Genomic DNA, 26,724 nt, shown 5'->3' with positions numbered 1-26,724 from the left:
TCTTTCCTGACACTGAGTGACTTCCTCAGATCTAGGGGCTCAGCTCTGGGGGTTTCTTCTATTATTTCAGCTCTATCCCCTCTTATTTCTCCTACAATTCCTATTGTGTGGCCTCTGGGATTCAATTTGTTTCTCCTGTTTACTTTCCATTTTCTCTCTTGTCATTTTTAATATAATTATCTTTTTTTCTCTGACGTCGGGCTAAATTCCTTGTGTTGGCCTTCTACTTCACCTATTCAATTTTCCCAAGTATCCTATTTGTGAGGCCCATCTTCCACTGAGGTTTTCAATTTGGTAGTCAGACTTTCCATCAACAATCAATTTTTCCTACACTTGGATTTTTTCCCCTTTCTGAGTGCTCACTCTAGTATCATGATTGCAGTTTTTAAAAAATTCTTATTGTTAACATGAATCAGAAATTTTCTAAATTTTTGTTGATATAGTAAATCCATTTCAGATTATTCCTGTTGATGTTTTCTGAGCTGCAGTCTCCTCTCCTACATTTAGTGACTTTTCTCTTTCTCATCCTTAGAAATAGAGACCTGCTTGCCCATATAATGGTTAATATAAGTAGTGGCCTAGAGCAGCCAGGATCCCTAACAAAATCCTTCACACTTTGAAGAAGGGAGAAGAGATTTTACCATACTTAATTTGCGTGACGAAGGCCAACACCCTATAGGAAATGGGAGAGAGATGGATATAAGGAAAGCAATGGTGCTTTTCTCCCAACCATGAACCTCAAACATACCCTGCTCTTCCCTGTGGCCTTTGGCTGGGGCATGACCCTCCAGAGGCCACCAGCCTTCCACACTGGGGCAGACCCTCTGAGCAGAAGCCTTGTCTGTACACTTGAAATAAACCTTTGTCTGCTTTGTCTCCTGCAGGATCGCCCGCATGATTCGTCAGGAAAGAGGCAATGCCCTGCTGGTTGGAGTGGGAGGCACAGGAAAGCAGTGTCTTACAAGACTTGCAGCTCACATATGTGGTTACAGATGTTTGCAGATTGAATTGAGCCGGGGGTATAATTATGACTGTTTTCATGAAGACCTGAGGAAGCTGTACAAACTGGCTGGGGTAGAAGACAGAAATATGGTTTTCCTCTTCACGGACACCCAGGTACGTATCTAAATAACCAAAGAGCAAGAACAGGAAAAGGACAAATGTTACAATCACGTGTGTGTGCTTCAAATAGTTTTTAGGATGTAGTTCAGGGAATCATTCCCTCTAATAACAGAGTTCTTGGGCCTTATGAAAGACTTTTATGATACATTTTTACTTCTTTTACCAACTATTGCTTCCCCCTTTAAATTCTAAGTAAGTAAATGTGATCAGAGGTTAAGAGGGTGAGAAAGGACTTAACTTTTCTTGGAGGGAAAGGGCATAGAAAAGAGAGGTAATAAACTATTCCTGTAGAAATAAATATAAGAAAGTAATTCCCTAAGTGAAATCAATTAGGGGAACATGCTTTACTCAAGGAAAGGAAAAATTAATGGATATGTTTTGGTTAAATTAAATTTAAAATAAGATTACATCTATGTCTACAACAAATTTAACTGATCCTGAATTTATTCCATAATAGAGGATTGTCTACAGTGATTACACTTTTAATGTTAGGGAAAATAAACGTTTATAGAAATCAGCCAAGGAATAAAAAAGTGATAAATCTGATGCATAAATACTTTAAACTTCATTTTAATTTTGAAAATGACTAAGTACGAATAAAGTAGGAAAAATGTTTTTAACATCTGTGACAAGCAGTGACCTTATATCTCAGTATGTAAATAGTTTTACAAATGAGAAAAGACCTGCAGCTGAGTGTGTGGCCACTGTGGCCTGAGCCGAAGTCACATAACCTCCCCACACCGCATGCCCCCATATTCGGTGCCCTGCCCCACTAGAACTTGTGTCTAGTGCCCCAGCATGCCCCCACCAACTGCTGAAAGTCTCCCTTACCGAAGTCAGCCCATAAAGTCTGGAAGAGGTGACTGCTTCTTCAAATGGGCAGACATCTACGTAAGTCTACAGGGATCGTGAAGAATCAGGGAAACGTGACTCCACAGTAAACCTCCAATAACCGGCCCAAAGAAATGGAGATCCACAAATTGCCCCACAAAGAATTCAAAATAATTTTTCTAAAGATGCTCAGAGAGCTACAAAAGAACACATAAACAATTTCATGACATCAGGAAAATAATGCAAGAACAAAGTGACAGCAAGTGACATCACCAAGATGGTGACATAGGTCAGTCCCGACATTGCTCCCCCTCACAGGAACACCTAACAATTATTCACGGACAAGACACGGAGAAAATCCTAGAACCTGGGGGGTGAGGCTGAAGCACACCCCTGCACCACAGAGACCAAGAAAGTCCACGTTAGAAGGGTAAGAGGAGCAATGACACACTGACCACGTTGCCCTCCTCCCAGGCCAGCACAGCACCACACCAAGAGGTCTCCTCTGAGCCTGGGGTCTCTCCAGCGGGAAGAAAGAGCCCAGGGTGGACATCCAGCTCCCGCAGTGTTCTGGGTAGCATCTTGGGAGTTTCACTCCAGTCTTACATCACAGGGATGGTGGAGGAATCTGCAGCGCTTGACCTCTGGGAATCTGACTGTGACAGAGAAGGCATGAGGATGTAATAACCAGCACTCAGATCATGACAAACCAAGTTCTTACCCACAGCACCCAAGAGTGGTCCAAGCCAGCAGCTTTGCTCATCTGCAGAGCCAGTCTGACCAGGGAACTCAGCTGGGTGCAGGTCTGCCTGATTCGAGGTCCTCAAATGAAGAGCCTTGCCAGCCCTGGAGCCTGGTCCTGTTCCCCCACCCACCCAGTCATACCCTGCTCACTGCTGAGTGTAGCTCCTGGCCCCGCCCAGCCAGAAAGCCTGGCCAGAACACTTGGAAAGCTGTGTAGGCCAGCAGCGCTCAAGAGGAGAGTATGGCAGACAGAGTAGATGGCCCACAGGGCAAAGCCAGTGGAGTGACACTGTCCAGCTATGGAACTTGGGGTGCAGATCAGCTTGAGTCCAGAACACAAACAAAGAGCCTTTCCAGCCTTGGAGTCAGTTTCCTGCTCCTCCCAGGCAAGGCAGCTAATTCATAGTCCCATCCACTGCTTAGTTCCCAGCCCCTCCAAGCAGAAAGCTTGACCAGAAACACCTAGGAAGATGTTTGGAACCAGCTCTCCTTCTCCACCTCAGCAAGGGAGCTAATTCATAACAGTGCCCAAAGATGAGTGTACCTCCCTGCCACGCCCCACCCCACCAGACCACAAAAATCCTTTTTGGGCTTGGAACCCATTCTTCCACTCTGTCAGGGCAGGGAAGCTAATTCATAGCCCCACCTACAGCTAAGTATAGTACCCAGTCCCAACAGTCTAGGAAACCTGATAAGAGAACCCAGGCAATCACAGAGCTCATCCTATAGCCTTGCTCATTTAAAACCAAGTCAGAAGTCCTGTCCAACTGTTCTCAGCCAGTTGCATCACCCCTGACCTCAGAGCTCAGGCATTATCCCTACCCTAAAATAGACATTGATAGCAAGTCCCACCTGCTCAAAGATATTACCAGTTGATATGTCCAGAAACCCAAACTGAGCTGACTGGTGAAGAACAATCTCTGCCAAAGTGAACCAGTAAAGTCTGGAAGAGAAGATCACTTACTCAAATGTGCAGATGACAATGTAAAGAATCAAGGATCATGAACAATCAGGTAAACATGATACCACCAAAGGAAACTAATAAAGCCCCAATAACTGACCCTAAAGAAGGGAAGATCTGTGAATTGTCAGACAAAGATTCAGAATAATCCTCTTTAAAAAGTTTAGTGATCTACAAAAACACACAGATGGACAACTAAATGAAATTAGGAAAACAACCCATAAACAAATGAGAAGTTCAACAGAGAAATAGAAACAATTTTTTAAAAAACCAAACAGAAATCTTAGAGCTGAAAAATACAATGACTGAACTGAGGAATTCAATAGAGAGCTTCAAAAGGATTCAACCATGTGGAAGAAAGAATCAGTGACCTAGAAGACAGGACATTTAAAATTATCCAGTCAGAAGCATAAAAAGAAAGAAAAAGAGTGAAGAAAACCTATGGGACTGATGGGACACAATCAAAACAAACAATACCCACATTGTGGGAATTTCAGAAGAGAAAGGAAATGGACAGAAAGTATATATTGTATATGGTATGAGAATATAGTCCAATTCTTTATGGATGTAGCTGTCTAGTTTTCCCAGCACCATTTATTGAAGAGACTGTCTTTTCCCCATTGTATATTCTTACCTCCTTCATGTAGATTAATTGCCCATAGAAGTGTGTGTTTTATTTCTGGGCTCTCTATTCTGTTCCATTGATCTATGAGTCTGTTTTTGTTCCAATACCATACTGTTTGAATACTGTAGCTTTCTAGTATTGTTTGACCACAGGAAACATGATACCTCCACCTTTGTTTCTCTTTCTCAAGATGAGTTTGTCTATTCAGGATCTTTTGTATTTTCGTAGAAATTTTAAAAACAAGCTCTGTTTGGTTCTTCTTTATATCTTCTCTTTGTTAGACTTCTTACTGTGTTCATCCAGTCTTCTCTCTAGTTCATGAGGATCTTTATGGTCATTACCTTGAACTCTTTATCAGGTAGATTACTTATCTCCACTTTGCTTAGTTCTTCTTCTGAGGTTTTATCTTGTTCCTTCATTTGGAACATATTCCTCTGTTGCCTCATTTTGCCTAATTCTCTGTTTATATTTCTATGCATTATGTAGGTCACTCTCACTGATAGTTGCTCTGTAAATAGTTGTAACTTTGGTGTGCCGTGGGAGGAGGTAAGCTTAGGGTCATCCTACTTTGACATCTTGGCCACTCCCCCAGGGTCATCTTCTCTTAAAAATAAAATTAACTCAATGTGAATTGTAGATCATATATTTGCTTTGTAATATACAGGCAGTAAATGTAAAATGGTTGAATAAGGTATAATGACCACTCTGCTTTCTTCTACAGATTGTAGTAGAAGAGTTTCTAGAAGATATAAATAACATCCTGAATTCAGGTGAAGTGCCTAATTTATTTGAAAAGGATGAACTGGAGCAAATTTTAGCAGCCACCAGACCAAGAGTGAAAGAAGTAGGAATTTCTGAGGGGAATAGAGATGAGGTAAGACATGTCAGAATGGTAAGAAGGTTTTGGAAAACAAAAAGTTGTCTTAGCCTTTTTCCAGTGGTCCACAAATCCCCTTAAGCAGCCCATGGATAGAATTTTTTCAATATAATTTGTTTCCTTTGTAATCCTATGTATTTTATTTCCTACATTTAAAGCATTGGTTCATCAGACTTCCAGAAACTGTTATAGAAAGCAGAAAACAGAAACCCTACTACCCCATGGAGATCATAGATCTGTCCAAACTAGAAAGCTTCTCTTATCCTTCTTAAACACAAATTTATTTCACACACTCCCTGTGCCCTGCCTAAGGAGTTCAGTACTTTTGACTGCCTTTCCTATCGGCAAGATTATGAAATGCATTCTCTCTCTCTCAACCTCTCTCTCTCTCTCTCTCTCTCTCTCTCTCTCTCTCTCTCTCTCTCTCACTCTCTCTCTCTAACACACACACACACACACACACACACACACACAACACAGCTGCTGTCCACATCCATTTCTCCAACACCGTGCTACACTCTGTAAGCTGCTATTTGTCTAGCCCAGGGCTTTCTCTTCTTTCTGCACCTTATCTAACTTTTTGGGCCAGTCTTTCTCATATCATCTCTTCTGTGTCCTTTCATGAGAATTCCCTCCACTGCTAAGTCAGGACTTATAGGTACAGACAACCAATGTAAGCAGAAATGGCTTTATTCGAGGGACACAACCATTGGGAAGGCTAAAGAAAGGGATTCCAGGCTGAATTCTTGGAATGATTATGAAATGACACTGTAGAAGTCAACAGTCAAGGACACTGCTGCCTCTGCCACAACCATTCTGCTGATCCAGAAAACCTCTAACCAATCAGTGTGCTACTGTTTCAGCTGCCAGCTCCAAAGCCATGTGTCCCCCACCATGTTGGGAGCAGCTGAAGTAAGGAGCCACATCCAGAGATAGTGACCCCAGGTCCATGCCATTTCTGCCAGGCTCTGCACCTGCAAAAATAGTTGCCCTGTACCCTGTCTCTTTCTCCCAATGGTCTCCTACCCCAAAGCAATGCCTTGTGTGACTATCTCTCTCCACTTTATTGAAGGGGTCTCCTTAAATCCACTGATGAAGAGGACCTACATCACATCCCAAACCCAAGTTGCAACAGTCTGCAAAATGTCATTTAATCTTTCCAGTCTGCATGAGAAAAAGGGGTTGGAATGGGATGTTAAAACAATTCATACATCCACTATGCTAACATTTTTTAAATTTGATATTGGTAGAGTCAGATGCATTAGCCAACACTTATTTTCATGGTTGGTTCAGCCTTATTCTAAATTGAAAATGTCTTTCTTTTTCTCAGGTGTTTCAATACTTTATCAGCAGAGTCCGTCAGAAGCTGCACATTGTTCTCTGCATGAGCCCCGTTGGGGAGGCCTTTCGGTCCCGATGCCGGATGTTTCCATCCCTTGTGAACTGCTGCACCATTGATTGGTTTGTCCAGGTCGGTGACATCACAGGATATCTCTTTGAGAATTAGGACTCACTTGATTTTATTTTTTAATGAAGTATAATTGATTTACAATGTTTCAGGTGTACAGCAAAGTGATTCAGTTACATATATATATTCAATTGTATATATATGTGTGTATATATATGTTTCAGATTATTTTCCATTGTAGGTTATTAAAAGATATTGAATACAGTTCCCAGTGCTATACAGTAGGAACTTGTTACTTACTTATTTTATATATAGTAGTGTGTATCTGGTACTCCCAAATTTCCAATTTATCCCTCCCCCCACCTTTCCCCTTTGATAACCATAAGTTTGTTTTCTATGTCTGTGAGTCTATTTCTGTTTGTAAATAAGTTCATTTGTATCATTTTTTAGACTCCACATATAAGTGATATCATATGACATTTGTCTTTCTCTGTCTGACTTAACTTAGTATGATAATCTCTAGATCCATCCACATTGCTGCAAATGGCATTATTTCATTCTTTTTTATGGCTGAGTAATACTCCACTATATCTATCTATCTATATCTATCTATATCTATATCTATATATAGATATATCTATATATAGATATAGATATATAGATATAGATATAGATATAGATATACATTACATCTTCTTTATGCATTCATCTGTCGATGGACATTTAGGTCTCTCTTCCATGTCTTGGCTATGAATATAGGGGTGCATGTGTCTTTTTGAATTAGAATTTTTGTCTTTTCCGGGTATATGTCTGAACTTGCTTGATTTTAAAGTGGTAACACATTGTCCAATAACTCCTCAAGGGTACTTACATTAGCTTCAAAGCCCACTAGAAATTTACTCATGTGCAAGAGATGACAGTGACAATCATTGAACAAAGGCAGAATAGAATTTATAAAGAAGAGAAGGCTATTAAATTTACCAGTGTAGAGTTACCAGTGATCTTGACAAGAGCTGTTCCCGTGGAGTGATGGGGTAGAAGCTTCAAGAGAGAAGAAAGGAGGGGAATCAGAGGCAACTCTTTCAAGGAGTTTTGCCACAAAGGAACACTATGAGATGGGTAATAGCTAGAGGGGTATGTGAGGTCAAGAGAGAAGTATTTTTTTTAAGTGGAGAACACAAACCACACACGTCTGCTGATGGAAAAGATTCAGAAAAGAGAATTATATTGATGGTGCAGCAGGGTTAGGCATTGTTGGACCAGTGTCACTGAATAGGCAAGAAGGGATGTGATGGCTTCACCAGTGAAGGGGCTGACATGGGCAGGGAGCACGCACAGCTCACCCCAGAGTGTAAGCTCACAGATGCAAGTAGAGGGGAAGACGTGGGGCTGAAAATTCGTTGAAGTTCTGTTTCAATTGCTTCTATTTTTTTTTTTAGTGATGTGGGGAGCAAGGTCATGAGCTGAGAATGAAGAGGAAAGAGGAAGTGTTAGCAGTCTGAGGAAGTAACATAGGGTGCAAAATACTCATGAGGGTACAGGAGTGATGGATGAGACAATGTAGAAGCATTTCAGGGCTGAGCTAAGAACCCGCTTGAGCTAGTTGACATGAATTGACAGTGAGGCCAGTCAGCACAGCTGTGAGGGTTTTCTCCAGCCGTGCTACCTGCACAGTTGCAGGTGTGGGGTAACAGAGAGTTGCACTTGACTGAGCAAAGAGACAAGAGAAGAGCAAAGAAGTTGAGGTGAACAGGACAGTAATTATAACCGTGAACCTGACACTCAAACTGTATAATAAACAGAGAGAGGACATGAGGTACTGATAGTGGATGTGATTTTATTCATGCAATTATGCTAAAAATACCCACGTTTATTCAATCAATCAAATAGTTTTTGAAAAACTTCTGTGTACCAGACACTGTGCTGGGGTCAGCAAATGCAGACCCAGGACCTCCCTCAAATGAGCACAGCCATTCAATTCATGAAACATCATGGACATGAGTAGGAGTTAACAAGGTGAAAGGGGGGGACAAGGCAAAAAAGACTTTCAGAGAAATGCATTTTTCTTCATAGTTAAACTGTGTATTATGGAAATGAGCAACAGACTTTCCAAATCATATCTTTATTTACAGTGGCCCAGAGAAGCACTTCTTTCTGTATCAAAGACGTTTTTCTCAAATGTTGATGCTGTACATGAAGAACTGAAAGAAAAGCTCTCCCTCATGTGTGTGAATGTCCACTTGAGTGTCTCCAGTATGGCGGAGCGCTATTACACAGAGCTCCGGAGACGGTACTACACAACGCCCACCTCCTACTTGGAACTCATCAATCTCTACTTGTCTATGCTGAGTGGAAAAAAGAAGCAGTTGGTTTCAGTAAGTTTAATATTATTAATTTTAAAAAAACTTTTTTTGTTTGGACTCAAAACTTTTGTCAGAATGAGTGGAAGATCTATGTTCCATCTTGCCTACTGGACCTCTCTCCATCCCATACATGACCTTGAAAACCTACAGTATGACCAAAAAGTGTCTCATGCTGTCAGTCCAAAGGCCTTCCTCTTCTTTGATATTTAGATTTTGTCTTCTATCATTTACGTAAGGGTCCTTGACTCAGGAGCATGGTATGGACATTGCAACAGAATTAAAGTTAAGCAGAGAACTAGTCATCTCTGCAGTGTTTAATAAGAAGGAGACCTTTTTGTTAAATAATAGAAATGGGGGTTTGGTGGTCTAACATGTCAGTGGTTCCCATTAAGAGCAAGGACTTCGGTGTCAGGCAGACCAGGTAGCACTTCTGCTCTACCTCTTTCTTCCTGTACAACCTTGAGCATGTTTTGTAACTGTTCCAATCTTAGTAGAAAATAAGGTTTTAAAAAATATGTATCTACCTCTTGGATTGTTGTAGAATTTAAATAAGATACGATTTGTGAAGTGCTTGGAATATGACCTAAAGCTTATGAGGTGCCCAGAAAATAGTGGCTACTGTCATCATCATCATCAGGCTATTAACATGACCTAAAATTTTCAACATTTTAAACAGTAAAAATGGAAGCATTTACCAATTAGATATTTTAAATGTTTTTCAGAGGATTTTTACCTGGTAAATGTATGCCTAGTAAAATAACGTGACACATATTTTTTGAAACATGACAATTTGAACCACGTTTTCTGTCTCACCCTCAAAAAACAGTTATTCTGAGGTGCCTTCTTTACCAGATACCACTCCTTTGATCCTAGTCAAGATTTTCCTACCACCGGGGAGTAAGGTTCAGATCAGCAACTAGGGCTAAGTACCCAGGACACTATCTCCAGGGCATCTCAGCCCTGCTGATCCACCCTGAGGAAACAAGCTCCCAGAGCTGTGACCTCCAGGAGTTTCTATTTGAACTCATCCCTCATTCATTCAACATGCTACCAAGCTACCACAGGGAATAAGAGTAATACAGTGTGGGCCTTCAGTGACGTCCTACTCCTGTGGCCAGGGGGCATGGATCCAAACCCACTGTGGTGAATATCAGGGCCATTTCCTACAGTTCTGTTACCTGAAGCTTTCTGTACATTCACAGTGTTAAGTATTACAAACTGATTCACCAATTCTGCAGATGTGAAATTCTAGTACATGAGTAAGAGATGCCAGTAAACTTATAATACTCATCATAATAGATATTTTCCTTGTCATCTAGGCACGTGAACGGGTAAAGAATGGTCTCACCAAGCTGTTAGAAACAAATGTATTAGTCGATAAAATGAAATTAGATCTTTCAGCTTTAGAACCTGTCCTTTTAACAAAATCACAAGATGTTGAAGCCCTGATGGACAAACTGGCAGTGGATCAAGAAAGTGCTGATCAGGTATGCAGCATCACCCAATAGTGGGTGAGAAGGCTTTGACCACCAACTGATCCCTTATATACAATGACAAATGATTGGATTTTTAAATATGCTATTAAAATAATTAAGTGATAGGTCAATTTAGCCATGCTTTTAAGCCTGGCTTTCTCCCTGAGAATGAGTGAACCCAATGAGTGGGACAGAGAGAGTTGTGAGAATAGTACCAGCTGCAAATATAAAGCAGCGAATCTTCTCCTAAGAAGGAACTGTTTGTTCTAATAACTTTGTCTCCATTATTATCAACATGGCATGAGACGGACAAAGGAGAGCATAAAATGCAGTAGAGCCAAACTTCCTTCATCATTGATCTAATCCAAAGGGGCAAATGTGACTCACTATGATTGGCTTTGCTTTAAAACATTGAAATTCAAATACTGAGACCACTTAAGCAGTCGTGTTTCAATGGTTAGGTCCGAAGCGTTGTGCGAGAAGATGAAGCGATAGCAAAAGTGAAAGCCGAAGAAACCCAAGCAATAGCTGATGATGCTCAAAGAGATCTTGAAGAAGCTCTCCCTGCACTCGAAGCTGCTAACAAAGCACTGGATTCCTTAGATAAAGCGGATATATCTGAAATCAGAGTTTTCACAAAGCCCCCAGATATGGTCATGACTGTGATGGAAGCCATCTCTATTCTCTTGAATGCCAAGTGAGTACTTCACAAGCAACCATTACCAAAATACCTGGTGGAATTTCTTTACTATTTTTCTCCATTTTCATTTACATGTTTTAATTCTATTCTCCACCCTCTCATCAGTTCGGTCTGTCATTCAACAAATTGATTCCACAAGCATTTTCTTGAACATCTACTTTGCACTAGAAGATGGAAAATATAAAGTTCTTCTGTACAAGGCACCTACAGTCTAGTAGGGAGAGAGGCATGAAAAATAATAATTTCAAGACATGTGAGAGTTGCATAGTATTAGGAGTGCCAAGAAAAGAGTGCCTAAATACCCCTGCGGAGGTGTGAGCAGGTTTTCTGGGAGACGATGCTCAGATGGAGAGTGGATCATGGGGAGAGCTCAGGGATCTTTGATGCTCATGGGTTGGGTGGCACTGGGCAGGAGGGCAGTGATTGAATCATGAATGGTCTTGTATGCTGTGCTAAGTAGTTCAGGTTTCACCTAGGAGATATGCAGTTTTCAAACTTTCTTTAGTAATATAAACTTTTCTTCAATAAAAATTGTGTTATAAGAAGCCTTTCCAAGTAAAAGTGATCAAAGTGAAGGTAGAGGGCTCAGAGCATTCCCCCGCCAGGCCTCCCTACTAACCCTCTGGCCAGCACCTCGGTGGGACCTGGGGGCTCTTCAGAGCACAGATAGGGAGCCCTGGCCACAGGGGACTGAGAACCATTGAACATTGTTGACATAATCAGATTTTCACGTGAGAAAGACCAACCTGGCCAAAGTTCACAAAGAGTGAGTCTGACTGAGAGACAAAACCAGTTCAAAGGTGATTGTAGTGTCCTGGCAAGAGATTTTAGGATCTAAACCAAGCAAAGGAGATTAAAATGTGAGTGCCTGGGCCATTTTTGAAATAAAACTATGATTCCTATAATGCCTTACATTTCTATGACTCTATGATTTTATAATTGTTCCTCTACCAAAACTGTGTTGTATGGAACATTAGTCATCCAACTACTTGTCCCCCGTGAATGGCGGTGCACATAACTACCAATTACTGGGATTATAGTATTGAGATTAAAACTACCCACTTTGGGGGATAACATTTTTAATTAATTTATTTTTATAGAGATATAGTTGTCACACAATATTATGTTAGTTTTGGGTGTGCTACATAGCGATTTGACATTTGCACACATTGTTAAACAATCACCACGATAAGTCTAGAAGCCATCTGTGGGATAATATCTTTTTTTTTTAACTGGACCGGTACTTTAATAGTATTTTTAAAAATTATTATAAGTAACACATAATTGGACAACATTAAAACCACATCTTTGTAACTTCTTTACATTAACTTCAATTTTCTGTCTTGCTTGGAACTAATAATAGTAATAGTAGCAGTAAAACAAACCTCATTTTGAGGGGGTAACTAATATAAATGTCATTCTACAAATTTTGAAAGTTAGTTAGATGCAAACAAAATAAATTTTTATAACTGTAGCTCAACCAGTAAATAAGAGCATTTGCAGAAACACCATTGTAAGTATTTTTTAAAAAACAAACTATACACACTATGAAAGTAAAATTACATAAATATATGCCTAGAAAACAAAAGTAGTAGCTCGTGGTGCTCTTAAAGCCTAGTAAAATGCTTTCAGTAAATTGTGTTATATTTGCTTTATAATAGGAAAACTCAGAGCAAGTTAAACGTTACATGACTAATAACATAAACAACTGACATAACTCTGTCTGAATTCCATCTAATCATGCCTAAGTGATATATTTTCTTTTTTTTTTTTTTTTAATTTTTGGCCACGTTGGGTCTTCGTTGCTGCAAGCAGTCTTTTCTCTAGTTGCGGCGAGCCCCCGCACGGGCTTCTCACTGCGGTGGCTTCTCTTGTTGCAGAACACTGGTTCTAGGCGCACGGTCTTCAGTAGCTGTGGCACGTGGGCTCAGTAGCTGTGGCTCATGGGCTCTAGAGCGCAGACTCAGCAGTTGTGGCACACGGGCTTAGTTGCTCTACAGCATGTGGGATCTTCCCGAACCAGGGCTCGAACCCGTGTCCCCTGCATTGGCAGGCGGATTCTTAACCAATGTGCCACCAGAGAAGTTCCTGATTTTTTTTTAATCTATGGGATAATATCTTAATGTCCTCAAAGGAATACATTTCTTTGGTTCTTACATTCCCTCATTACAATGCTATTAACTTATCATGTGTTATTTTCAGGCCTGATTGGCCAACGGCAAAGCAACTTCTTGGTGACTCTAACTTCCTGAGAAGGCTTTTAGAATATGATAAGGAAAACGTTAAGCCTCAAATCCTGGCAAAGCTTCAAAAGTATATTAATAATCCTGATTTCGTGCCTGAAAAAGTAGAGAAAGTATCCAAAGCATGTAAATCCATGTGCATGTGGGTCAGAGCGATGGATTTGTACTCTCGTGTAGTCAAAGAAGTCGAACCAAAGAGACAGAAACTCCGCGCTGCACAGGTACATCGTCTGTGTTGTGATATTTTGTAGAATCAAAGACCATGATCATCAATCATTCAAGCTCCCTTTGTGGTGCCGCTGAGACCCTACACAATATAGATAGTAATCATGCTCTTGAAAATTAGTTTTTGTTTTAAAAAAATAGCTAGCAAAGATTGTTTTTTTCAGAAATGACCTCTGAAATCAGCCCTTTTCCAGCATAAAAGGAAAATAAGTCCTTAGTATATTCATATCGTCAGGCCTATGGTAATTTTTTACTTTATTTTAGCTCTAGCATCTGATACTCTATGTTTCTATTCGCTAAATACTCCCACACTTGATGAGGTTCTAAAAACCAGCTTAACCCACAATTGGATGTGAGGCCCCAAGCAGAACAAAGAATGATCATTTAGTGGAACAGGTTACCAAAAGAACCACAGCTATAGAGCAGGGGTTGGCAAACTTTTTCTGTAAAAATCCACACAGTAAATATTTTCAGCTTTGCCGGCTATATGGTCTCTGTTGCGATTACCCAACTCTGCTGTTGCAGCACCAAAAGAGCCATCAACAATTCAGACACGAGTTAATTGTGGCTGTGTTCCAATATAACTTTATTTATGGTCATTGGAAGCCAAATTTCATACAATTATCATGTGTTACGAAATATTATTCTTCTTTTGATTTTTTCCCCCAACCATTTAAAACTGTAAAACCATTCTCAGCTCACAAGCCACACAAAAACAGGCAGTGGGCTAGATTTGGCCTGCAGGTCATAGTTGCAGACCCCTGCTCTAGAGAACTAGTTAGGAAAGATAGTTTTCACTATTGCATGAGTATTTCATTTGTTTTATCACTTAAAGTTAATAGTCCATTTTAGTAACTAATTCATCCTCAAATGCTTGGTACATCTGTTTATCTAATTCTTCTATGATTTATTCTGTTGGGCTTTGTTTTTGTTTGTTTTGTTCTGGTTCTGCTTTTATATTTTATTCTCTCATATTTGTTTTAACTTTGTATATCGTATCACAATCTTTTAGGACAAACTTTTAAGAGAAAGAAAACATAAATCCTATTTTTTTAAATAACCTATTATAAATGGGAAAATTTGACCTTCTTTGGGGGCCTGTTCTGATTTACTTGATTTTATTAGGCTGAACTTGATATTACAATGGCTACTCTGAGAGAAAAGCAAGCAATACTAAAAAAAGTGGAAGATCAAATACAGGCCTTACAACATGAATATGACAAAAGCGTGAATGAGAAAGAAAGTCTGGGTAAGTAACTCATAAAATTTATGCTGGTCAGGAAATGCCTTATTTTCAAAAGGAAAAAGAGTTTTCTGGCAGTCAGGTCTCAGCCTCCATCCAGTATGTAGGGCATATTTGCATTAGATGGATGGCCTTAACCTTCTAGTATAACATTAGTATATTGTATGTATTCAACTCCTACATCTGAATAAGGCTTTGGGGGGGAATGTTACATTATAACACAGAGCAGCACATGAATTTGATCCAGAGAATAAATACCACAGGGGCAGGAAGAGAGCGCTATCTTCAGCCAGAGTAAAGGAGTATAAAAAAGCATCTCTCAGCATGGAAGAGGCAAACTTGGACTTGGCTCTGAAATGGGTACTAGTGCTGAATTGGTGTCAGGTTTCCCAGAGATGTATTGACATCATTAGCTAAGTAATGCTCATTCCACTATAAGTAGAAGCAGGTGAATAAACTTCTTTTACTGTAGGCAAATATTGAACAACATAAACTGGTTTTCTTTAAATTTTCTAGCAAAGACAATGGCCCTGACCACAGCACGTCTGGTACGTGCTGGAAAGCTGACGGCTGCATTAGGAGACGAGCAAATCCGATGGGAAGAAAGTATCCAGAAATTCAACGAGGAGATATCGAATATCATCGGGAATGTGTTCATAGCAGCAGCTTGTGTGGCCTATTATGGGGCCTTCACAGCCCAGTACAGGCAATCGGTGGGTAAACGTGCTTTCTGTGAGGAGGGGTGAGAAGCAGCTGAAACAGGGAGGCGGGGGGTGTTTGTGTCATTTTTCCAAGTTTAGAGGGAGGTTCTCCATGAACCTTAGGTATTCATTCCACTGCCCCCAAGTCAGTGATGGTTACCCCTAGGCTTTCCTTAACACAGTCCCCCTTTTCCTCTCCCGCCTTAGAAAGTTACTCCTTGCTTGCTTACACAGGGACCTGGGGAAGAAAAAGAGACAGGGAGTCTTCCCGACTTAGGATCGAACCAGGATGAAGTGCTCTGAATTGGTGAGGGCCTGCTACAAAGGGCTCAACGATGGGAAAGAGAAGGAAACTGAATTATTTGGAGATATTTGCAAACCACTTTTATGAAATGCCTTCCTAAAAATGTTTTGCCCTGTCCTGGAGTTATAAAACCTGGTTGGTATAGGACTCGTATAGATTCTGTAGGAGCTCAGGGATCATCTGACACCAAGTGGGCAGTGGGGCCAGGGGTGCTCTTAGGGGACAGACAGGTCCCTAGTGTGCATGACTGTGCCACTCGTTGAAGGAGGTGACATGGTAACACCCCTCTGCCCCACCTACTAATTGCCAGTAGCACCCAAGGTCATTGTGATAACTCCCAACTTCTCCATGTGCTCCCAGACTCTCCCACCTACCCCCGTGGGTGTAGACTACTGTGACAACCCCTTTCATTTCTACACAAGAAAACTGAGGTCCAGACAGGGCGTGTGACGTGCCCAAAGCCACAGCTGGTGAACAGTGTAGTTCTAGCCCCCAGGTCTCTTATTAGTCCAATTCTTGTGTCCTGTGCTCTGATGCCAGGATGCCTGTGGAGTCTGGTAGTGATCTCAGGTGGCCTCGGCCTGCAGCGGCTTGAAGCAGGGTTTCCGTTCCTGGCCAGCGATTGAGGTTGGGTCGCGGTGGGGAGAGCGCTGAGTCCTTGCCCTAGACCAGTGGCCAGTGACAAGGCCCTGGCCCTATGGCTTTGCAGAAAAAGAATTGCCACAAAAACAGAAAGTAGTGAAACAAGTAAAGTATTTATTATGAGGAAAAAAGAGTACAGTACATGTGGATAGACATACGGGCAGGCTCAGAGAGAGTCACGCCCTCATGGCAGTTTGAATCACTTTTATGGGGCATTTTTTCCGGGTTTCCTTTGGCCAATCATTTTGATTTGCCTGGTTCAAAGTATGTATTTGGTATAGCTCAGGATTTCCCATGTGTGCATCCACATCTCTTAGCCAAGATGAATTCTACCAAAGAGGCCTATGGGTAAGTGAGCATTAGTTGACCTCACTCCCCCTTTGACCTCCAAGGAGCCTTTCTGTGCATGTATAGTCGGGGAGGTCTCCTGACTTCAAGAATGAGGAATATGTATCTTCTATCTGGGCAGGGCCCAGCCTCCTCTCTCAATTGTCCTGTCATTCCCATCTGAGCGTATCGGTCCACAGGAACAAACTCAAACCGTTTGCCCCAGGGACCCATCTATCTCCTGCCTAAGTAGGACTTGTTGTGTGTATCTTCATTTACTGAGTATTCCTGACTCTATACCAACTTTTCTCCTTCTACAGCTTATAGAGTGTTGGATCCAGGACTGTCAGTCTCTAGAGATCCCAATCAATCCTGCCTTCAGTCTCATTAACACTCTTGGCGATCCCTACGAAATACAGCAGTGGAACACAGATGGGCTGCCCCGTGACCTGATATCAATGGAAAATGGCATTCTGGTCACTCAAGGGAGACGGTGGCCTTTGATGATTGATCCCCAAGATCAGGTGTGTAACCAGCACTGCAGATAAAGAGCAGCCTATTAACTCTGCTTAATATTGCACTATTACAAGTTCTAAAAGTGGACTTTAACGTACTTGTAAGAATCTTGGAGATTTAGACCTAGAAAGGAGTTGAGATGTCTTCTAGTCCACGTCCCTCATTTTGTGGAGGCAGAAAGTAAAAAAGGAAGAGTCCAAGTGCTCTAAACACTTGATTTTTAAAAATTTTTTTTATTGAAGTGTAGTTGATTTACAATGTTGTGTTAATTTCTGCTGTACAGCAAAGTGATTCAGTTATCCATATATATGTGTGGGTGTATGTGTGTGTGTGTATCTATCTATATATCTATATCTATATATATATATAGATATATACATTCTTTTTCATATTCTTTTCCATTATGGTTTATCACAGGATATTGAATATAGTTCCCTGTGCTATACAGTAGGACCTTGTTGTTTATCCATTCTATATATAATAGTTTGCATCTGCTAATCCCAAACTCCCAATCCCTCCTTCCCCCATCTCTTCTCCCCCTTGGCAACCACAAGTCTGTTTCTGTTTCATAGATAAGTTCATTTGTGTCATATTTTATATTCCACATATAAGTGATATCATATAGTATTTGTCTTTCTCTTTCTGACTTACTTCACTTAGTATGATCATCTCTATGTCCATACATGTTGCTTCAAATGGCATTATTTTGTTCTTTTTTGTGGCTGAGTAATATTCCATCACATACATGTACCACATCTTCTTTATCCATTCATCTGTCAATGGACATTTAGGTTGTTTCCATGCCTTGGCTATTGTGAGAAGTGCTGCCATGAACGCAGGGGTCTGCACACTTGATATTGATTGGGTTTGTTTAGGGGGTTGACTATTTGTTTTCTTTGGGAGCAGAAATTCATTCCTGTCCTTGTTCTTTGTCCCTAAGAGGTCTAAGGAATGAGAAAGAAGTCAGGGTGTGATGAATTTTAGGGCAAGCCTGCCTGGAATTTACAGAATCCCATTATCTGAACTTAAGTCCATGGATCAATTGTTCTAAATGGGGTTTAGAAAAAGGAATCCATTTGAAAACAAGGGAGACAAGCTTGAACACCTTAAGCGTGAGCTTTTTTCCTAGATGGGTCTTTTCTTCATTTGCCCCAAATTTGAACAAAAGCAAGAATCCCAAACATTAGATTTAAAAGGTATTTTTATTTGCATTGGGAGTGGTATATTTTTTATCTTTTTCTTATCTTTCAAACTTGTTTCTAGATTGAACAAAATTTCTAAACTTTAAAAACTTCCACCTTTTTACAGACTCAAAAGTAAATGTCCTGCTTTGTGTTTTCTCATACAGGCAAACCGTTGGATCAGAAACAAAGAAAGCAAAAATGGTTTAAAGGTCATTAAACTCACGGATAGTAATTTCTTACGCACACTTGAAAATTCAATCCGACTTGGTTTGCCCATCTTACTGGAAGAGGTTTGCTTTTTACTTTTCTTTTCTTAGTTAGTTTCCAACCTTCAGATCACATCTGGAATCCTATACAGGCTGTGTCTGCCTCACACTAAAGACCCCCGTCAGCGCACTTTTCTAGCTGGTCAAACCAATTGCTTTTCTCCTTAAACAATACACTCTCAGGCTTCCCTCGTGGCGCAGTGGTTGAGAGTCCACCTGCCAATACAGGGGACATGGGTTCATGCCCCGGTCCGGGAAGATCCCACATGCCGTGGAGCGCCTGGGCCTGTGAGCCGTGGCCACTGAGCCTGTGCATCCGGAGCCTGTGCTCCACAATGGGAGAGGCCACAACAGTGAGAGGCCCACGTACTGCAAAAAAGAAAAAAAAGAAAAAGAGTCATGTACCACAATGTTCATTGCAGCTCTATTTACAATAGCCAGGACAAGGAAGCAACCTAAGTGTCCATCAACAGATGAATTGATAAAGAAGGTGTGGCACATATATACAATGGAATATTACTCAGCCATAAAAAGAAATGAAATTGAGTTAGTTGTAGTGAGGTGGATGGACCTAGAGTCTGTCATATGGAGTGAAGGAAGTCAGAAAGAGAAAAACAAATACTGTATGCTAACACATATATATGGAATCTAAAAAAAAATGGTCATGAAGAACCTAGGGGCAAGATGGGAATAAAGATGCAGACCTACTAGAGAATGGACTTGAGGATATGGGGAGGGGGAAGGGTAAGCTGGGACAAAGTGAGAGAGTGGCATGGACATATATACACTACCAAATGTAAAATAATATCTAGTGGGAAGCAGCCGCATAGCACAGGGAGATCAGCTCGGTGTTTTGTGACCACCTAGAGGGGTGGGATAGGCAGGGTAGGAGGGAGGGAGACACAAGAGGGAAGAGGTATGGGGATATATGTATATATATAACTGATTCACTTTGTTATAAAGCAGAAACTAAGATACCATTGTAAAGCAATTATACTCCAATAAAGATGTTTAAAAAAAAAACACTACATTCCCACTCACAAAACTTGCTCTGAGTCACTTTTCAAATGGCTTTACAACATGCCTAGGTAGGCTTATAATTTTGCTACTCTAAACATTACTTTTCTTTGGAAAACAAGCCCTGTGGATAGTTACTCCCATCAAGTTGGTTCAGTTGAACATACTAAGTTCTAGAGGCGTGGCACATGCAGTCCATAACTACAGGGGATGGAAGGTTTAAAAAGTAGATCCCAGAAGATGAAAGTTGCTTTAACAAGTATTTTCCTTGTGAACATCAAGGTATATACTTCAAAACACTTCAGTGACAAAAGATTTGGTCTACTAAAGAATCTGCTTGATAGCTAAACACTTCAGACCACGAAGTTAACATAGGTTACATATACTTCACAACAAACGCTACTTTGGTCTGTTAAAATTAGCCAACATGAAACTAGAAAAGAAAAACTAGCCCTGTTTTAGTGCCTAAAGTATCACAGTATCTCACTTAGTAGAAAGAAATCTTATCTTCCCCTTAAGTAGCTGTTGTGCCATACAGATTTTTAAATGTTAACAAAAATAAAGAAATATTTGAAAACATATTATCAGAGGAAATGGAGACAGAGTGTTGAACACGTAGCCAAGTAATCCTCAGGTAGAGCTTAGTCTACTTCTTCCACACGGGATTTGTCATAGAATAGACTTTAAAAAGCACAAAATTGTATCATGGATAGTAAGGGAAACCTTATCTCATAGACTTTTGTTTTAAGAATTTGCATGCTTGGGTACCATATCACAATATGAAATAGATTTGTTAACTATTGATTACAACAAATTTTGACAGCTCCTGGGCCACGGGCCCCCCTCACATACATGCTGTACAAAGATGTTTGTCATGGGGTCTGTTGGCAATGTCTGCATGCCCAGGTTCTTACCAAAAATCAGATTTGCTTTGACGGAAAAAAGAATGCTGTCATGTAGAATAGAGATCCACAAACTTCTATAAAGAGCCAGATATTTTAGGATTTTCAGTCTCTGTACAAATATTCTCTGAACACATATTCTTCTTTGTTTTGTTTAGTTTGGGGGCTTTGTTTTTTTGTTTTACAACCCTTTAAAAAAAGGTATAAAACATTCTTAGCTCAAGAGCTATACAAAAACAAGCCCCAGGGGACCAGATGGGCCTGCAAGCTGGAGACTGCAGCTCCTGACTTAGAAAAACCATGAAGGTGAACAGAGCTTCCTTTGTCTGGGGTCTGTTCAAGGATCACCCTGTGGGCTCTTCTTTCTTAGCTGCTTTCTCTTGGGGCCGAATCGTGTGTAAGTTTAGTCCAAATAAATATATGTCCTTCCGATGCTCTTATCTCTTTAGAGTATCGATGGAACAATCCCTGGAAAATGTACGTTGTTAGAGGTAGTGAGAGGAGTTTAAGACATATCCATAAGATCACAGAAACATTGCCCGTTCAGAGTACAGTCTGAGGCCTAAGAAATTTGGAAAAGTTGCTGCCATCCATTTAATGACTTGTTTTTTATATTTTTGTATTAATGTTTAAGCTTAGAGAGATCCTGGATCCAGCTCTGGAACCCGTCCTTTTGAAACAGACTTTCATCAGTGGTGGACGAGTGCTCATTCGCCTTGGAGACTCGGACATCGATTACGATAAAAACTTCAGGTTCTATATGACGACCAAATTGCCAAACCCTCACTACCTGCCTGAGGTACGAGCTGCCAGTCTGAGAGGATTTTAATGGTGTGATGGGTCTCCCACCTCTTCCCCTCTGCCACGCCCCTCCTCCCACCCTCCTCCACTCGCTTCTCTTCTGAGTCCCGACCCTGATTCCAGTCGCCCTTCTGCTCACCTTCTGGTTGGGACTCAAATCCCTCCCCGCTTGGCCCCCAGGCCCCGCCCTGTCTCACTCCCCTGTGCTCCTTTTCGGCTCCTGCCTTGTTCCTCCAGGTCGCCAGCCGCTCCTCGGGACACAGGACACCACTCCCTTCTAATCATTCTTCTCTCTCCTCAGAACAAGGCCATTTGTCCCCTCTTATTGTGGCTAAGAAATGAATCAGAGCCTAAGAGAGCCTCTGGGGGAGGGGGTACCTGTCAGTGTCTAAGGGTGCAGGTACCCAGCAGATAGCCTGCTTAAGAACTCTGGTGACCAGCAACATTGGAGAATCATGATTCTATCATTTAGTGTCTGTACTTAGAGTTCTGGGGAAGAGGCATCTTCTCCTTTCCCCTTCCTCATGCTCTCAAACTATTTGAAGGGAGCTGTGTGAAGCCCACGTCCATACACAGGTCTCTGAACCATGGTAAGATCCAGAAGAAGTGCTACTCTTGTGCTGCAGAGCCCAAGGCAGTTGTCACAGAAATGAAGACAGCTGGGACCCCTTTCTCCCTTCCTGCAGGGGACGCAGAGAGGCAGCTCTACCCCAGCAAAGCCCACTGCAGACTCTGGTCCAGGCACAGCCACTCACTCTGCGGGGTCTTCCCTGCCCCACGGGCCTCCCCTTCTCTAATGGGGCCCAAGCAGTGAGGGAAGGGACTTCACTCAGACCTTCAGTCCTCCATGCTCCACTAAAAATCATCTTGGGATACAGCATTCCAAAGAGTGTCCTTTCATTTTAGTTACTGAATTCCTCATAGTTGTCTGTCTTCCCTAGATGTGTTCTGGTTGAATAAAATTGACACATTTCTTGCATAAAATGAAGGAAATGCTACTGATATTAAAAGCCTAGGTCAGGGTTTTCCTTGTCAACCTCAAGCAGTTTAATTACACAGATGCTGCCAGAGCTCATATCCCAAGTTCCCTTTTAGAGTTGAGAAAAGTGACCCATGTGCTGACTCACAGCCTTTGATTTCTCACTTTATTTAACTTTTGAGAGGGAACATCACACACCTCCCCAACCCCAGCTCTGTGACTGCAGGTAAATTATTCCATTTCTTGGATCCTCGAGTCAATCAACTATAAAGTGGAGACAAAGGCCATGTCAAGGATTTCTTTATGAAGATTAAATAAGAATAATGTGTGTAGATAAACAGCACGGTCCTACTGTATAGCACAGGGAACTATATTCAATATCCTGTGATAAACCATAATGGAAAAGAATATTTTAAAAGTATGTATATGTATAACTGAATCACTTTGCTGTACAGCAGAAACTAACACAATGTTGTAAATCAAATATACCTCAATAAAATTTAAAAAAATTTTAAAGAATAATGTGTATAGGGACTTCCCTGGTGGTCCAGTGGTTAAGAATCTGCCTTCCAATTCAGGGGATGCAGGTTCGACCCCTGGTCGGGGAACTAAGATCCCACATGCCGTGGGGCAACTAAGCCTACACCGCAACTACTGAGCCTGCACGCTCTGGAGCCCACGCGCCACAACGAAAGATTCTGCATGCTGCAACAAATATCCCACATGCCACAACTAAGACCCAACACAGCCAAATAAATAAATAAATAAATAAATAAATAAATAATTTAAGAATAGTGTGTATAAAATATATGACATTCAAACACTTATTATATTTGTGATTTTTGCTGTTGACTTATTCAATAACATCAGAATATTATAGTAACAATTTTTCATAAAAATAGTATGATGAGACAAAATATGTAAAGCTCTATGTATTATTAATAAGATCATCTTTTTTTTACATCTTTATTGGAGTATAATTGCTTTAAAATGGTGTTAGTTTCTGCTTTATAAGATCATCTTTTTAACAAAGACAAAATAAGTGAAAGTTGCTATAACTAAGTGATTTTTATTAGTACATTTAGTCCTCACAAATACCCTATGCATTGTTCCTATTTTCCCAATTTTTAAGGATCAGGACCTGAAGCTCAGAATGGACTGGCTTGTCCCACATCCTACATACACTTACGGGTACAACTAGCATTTGATCCCTGCTTCTTTCTAACCCTTCACTGGCTCACCTTTCCTTAAAACATCATTCTCTAATGGTGGCATTTGAGAAACAAGATCATCACTCATGGCAGCAGGGAAAATCACATTATAATTTTGTGAGACTGGGATTTTATTCCTTGCTGTGTGTGTGGATAGTGAGTTCACCATTGGACTCAGGATACATCCAGCTGGGTAATAATGAGCCCTGTTCTAATAAAGAAAGCAGTTCCTACTTTATTCATCTGAACTGATTACTCTATGCTTCTCTTCTAGGTGTGCATCAAAGTTACCATCATCAATTTCACTGTAACCAAATCAGGTCTGGAGGATCAGTTGTTAAGGTAAAAGAAAGGGAGTGGGGGGGGCAAAGGTTTCCTAATATTTTGTTTAGAAATTTTGACTAAGAAAAAGATTAGCTTGCAAATAGGGGATAGGAGCAAATGATGAAAGAACAAGTGAGGGGAGATGTAAGTTCGCATGTTTAAATGGGAGAGGCTAGAGGTAAAGCACCTTCTTTAGGTGTGACCAAGAATCACTTCATGGAGGTGATGGAATTTCAGAGTCTCCCATGTTGGGTTGGAAAGAATGTTCCAGGAACCATTTCAGCTTGGCACAAGCAACCGTTAGAAACAGAAATTGAATGACTAGAGACATCAAGCACTGAGCAGGTTTTCCTAAGAGAAGATGAGAAGAAGCCATGGGAGCTGTGGTCAGGTGCAGGTCTCTGAAATACAAGATAAATAATCAGAACTTATACATAGTGCTTTAAATAGCCACTAGGATATCCAGCAAAAGAGGACCTTGTGCATTAGGATGTGGCTTGTAGCATTAGTATTCAGCTAAGTAGTATTCAGGATAAGACAATGAGAAATGGGAAAAGAAAAATAGAAGCAACTTCAGGGCCCTGACAAAGACCTAATTTAGGGATTCACTTTGGCATCAGTGATGTTGTGCGGCTTGAGAAGCCTGAGTTGGAAGAACAAAGGATTCAGCTCATTGTGAGGATCAATGCTGACAAAAACCAGCTGAAAGCTATCGAAGAGAAAATCCTGAAAATGCTCTTCACATCTGAGGGAAATATTCTGGACAATGAAGAACTCATTGACACACTCCAGGACTCAAAGGCAAGTAAAATATTTTTATTATTTATAGAAAGTGTGTTAATTTGGGCTTCCCTGATGGCGCGATGGTTAAGAATCTGCCTGCCAACGCAGGGGACACTGGTTCGAGCCCTGGTCCGGGAAGATCCCATGTGCCACAGAGCAGCTAAGCCTGTGCGCCACAACTACTGAGCCTGTGATCTAGACCCTGTGCTCTAGAGCCTGTGAGCCACAACTACTGAAGCTTACGTGCCTAGAGCCCATGCTCTGTAATGAGAAGCCAGAACAATGAGAAGCCTGTGCACCACAACAAAGAGTAGCCCCTGCTCACAGCAGCTAGAGTATAATTGCTTTACAATGTTGTGTTTGTTTCTGCTGTATAACAAAGTAAATCAGCTATATGTACACATATGTCCCAATATCCCCTCCCTCTTACATCTCTCTCCCACCTTCCCTATCCCATCCCTCTAGGTGGTCACAAAGCATGGAGGTGATCTCCCTGTGCTAACCTGCAGAGTCTTTTAAAGCAAGAACGGTAGCCACCCCTGAGCAGCCGGGGCAGACACAATAACGTGCCTGGCTAGCAGGCCCCTCACCAACCGAAGGGAAAGGTAGATAAAATGTAACAACTGCTCTTCTTGTCTGCATTTTTCAAACAAAGCATGTCACATAAAGAACTGGGACAAGATATAAGTTGAAAGGAATGACACAATTACATACACATATTAATGTCACCCCACTCCAGGAAGCTTCCCTGGTCTTCCCAGCTGGAATGAATCACTTCCTTCTTGGAACACCTGACACCTTATCTGCACCTCTAATACAGCACTTGTCACTGATTACCTTATGTCATAGCTATCCAATTACCTGTCTTTTCTCTTCTGTTAGGTTGTTAAGTTCCATGCAGCAAGAATCTATTTTACAAGTTGTGTGAGTTCTTGGCTTTCCCCTTTGCCAGCTCAGAAACCCATTTTCCTGGGTCTGCTAAGTTGTTACCACCCTTCTGTCTGCTATTTCCTCTTCTGTTCCTCCCATTTTTGTGGATTTGCAGTGTTTTTTAAAAATCCCTTCACTATCACTCTGTCATGGTTTCAGTAGGGAGTAAAGGAACATGTATTCTGACTGCCGTCTTTATCTGTCAACTAGTTTCTGTGTGCAAGGATTTACCTTGAAAACATCCTTTCTAGGATGAGTAGAGACAGGACTGATTGCTCCTGGGCTGCATTTCCTGCCACTTCCTGCCTATAGTTCATACTCCCCTAAATTCCGAGAGCCCTCATTTAAAACTAGGTCTATCTTCCCTCACCACTGTGGAAGCCTCAAGTCTCTAGGACATAATGTCTATAAGTAGTTACTAAACTCAACTGAGGTGTATAGTCTTCTAATATTCTCTGGCCAATAGAAGAAAATGGTTCACTTTGCTTTCTCTTTAGCCCTGGGTTCTGCATTATCAGGGCCTGTGCTCACCAGGGAATAAAGCATTGTTTGTGGGTAGATCTCCATAATGCAACTGCTCCCATGTCAACCTCCCTTTTTCTACTCAGATGTAAAGACTTTAGTTGAGTCCAGTATTGAGACTGGTGTTTCTCACTCAATTCTACCCTTTCTTGCCTCCTCAGGTTCCTAAGGGGTCAACATGGGGAGAATGTGAGCCTTTGATTCCGGGACACAGCTTCTGCACCAAGTCCCTCCCCACCCCCCTTAGTGGGCTGGGGAGGACAGTCTAGACTTAGCCACTAGCCACGTGTGGCTGTTGAGCCCTTGAAATGTGGTTAGTCTGAACTGAGATGTGTTGTTAGTGTAAAATATACACCAGATGTCCAAGACTTAATCCCCCAAAATGTAAAAGTATCTCAATAAATTTTTATGTTGATTATATATTGATATTTATCAAGATAGATTGGATTATATTGGGTTAAATATATTGTAAAAATTCATTTTACTTGTGTCTTTTTA

At 41.1% G+C, this 26,724-nt stretch overlaps 1 protein-coding gene across 1 annotated transcript in view; it reads left to right on the top strand.

Moving 5' to 3' along the window:
- DNAH6 (dynein axonemal heavy chain 6) overlaps window positions 1–26,724 on the top strand; it is a 268,777-nt gene that overhangs the window by 170,498 nt on the left and 71,555 nt on the right. The window contains exons 46-59 of the mRNA XM_060116917.1: window positions 885–1,116; window positions 5,005–5,157; window positions 6,491–6,631; window positions 8,701–8,943; window positions 10,251–10,418; window positions 10,868–11,103; window positions 13,309–13,570; window positions 14,700–14,823; window positions 15,334–15,530; window positions 17,112–17,315; window positions 18,656–18,781; window positions 21,311–21,475; window positions 23,942–24,009; window positions 24,612–24,792. Coding sequence (XP_059972900.1) covers window positions 885–1,116; window positions 5,005–5,157; window positions 6,491–6,631; window positions 8,701–8,943; window positions 10,251–10,418; window positions 10,868–11,103; window positions 13,309–13,570; window positions 14,700–14,823; window positions 15,334–15,530; window positions 17,112–17,315; window positions 18,656–18,781; window positions 21,311–21,475; window positions 23,942–24,009; window positions 24,612–24,792 — 2,500 coding nt within the window. The remainder of the gene's footprint in view (window positions 1–884; window positions 1,117–5,004; window positions 5,158–6,490; window positions 6,632–8,700; window positions 8,944–10,250; window positions 10,419–10,867; window positions 11,104–13,308; window positions 13,571–14,699; window positions 14,824–15,333; window positions 15,531–17,111; window positions 17,316–18,655; window positions 18,782–21,310; window positions 21,476–23,941; window positions 24,010–24,611; window positions 24,793–26,724) is intronic.

The sequence above is a fragment of the Mesoplodon densirostris genome, chromosome 14 (assembly GCF_025265405.1).
Source record: "Mesoplodon densirostris isolate mMesDen1 chromosome 14, mMesDen1 primary haplotype, whole genome shotgun sequence".
NCBI classification, from domain to species: domain Eukaryota; kingdom Metazoa; phylum Chordata; class Mammalia; order Artiodactyla; family Ziphiidae; genus Mesoplodon; species Mesoplodon densirostris.
The sequence above is the reverse complement of the archived record's forward strand: the minus strand, read 5'-3'. Positions and strand labels throughout refer to the sequence as shown.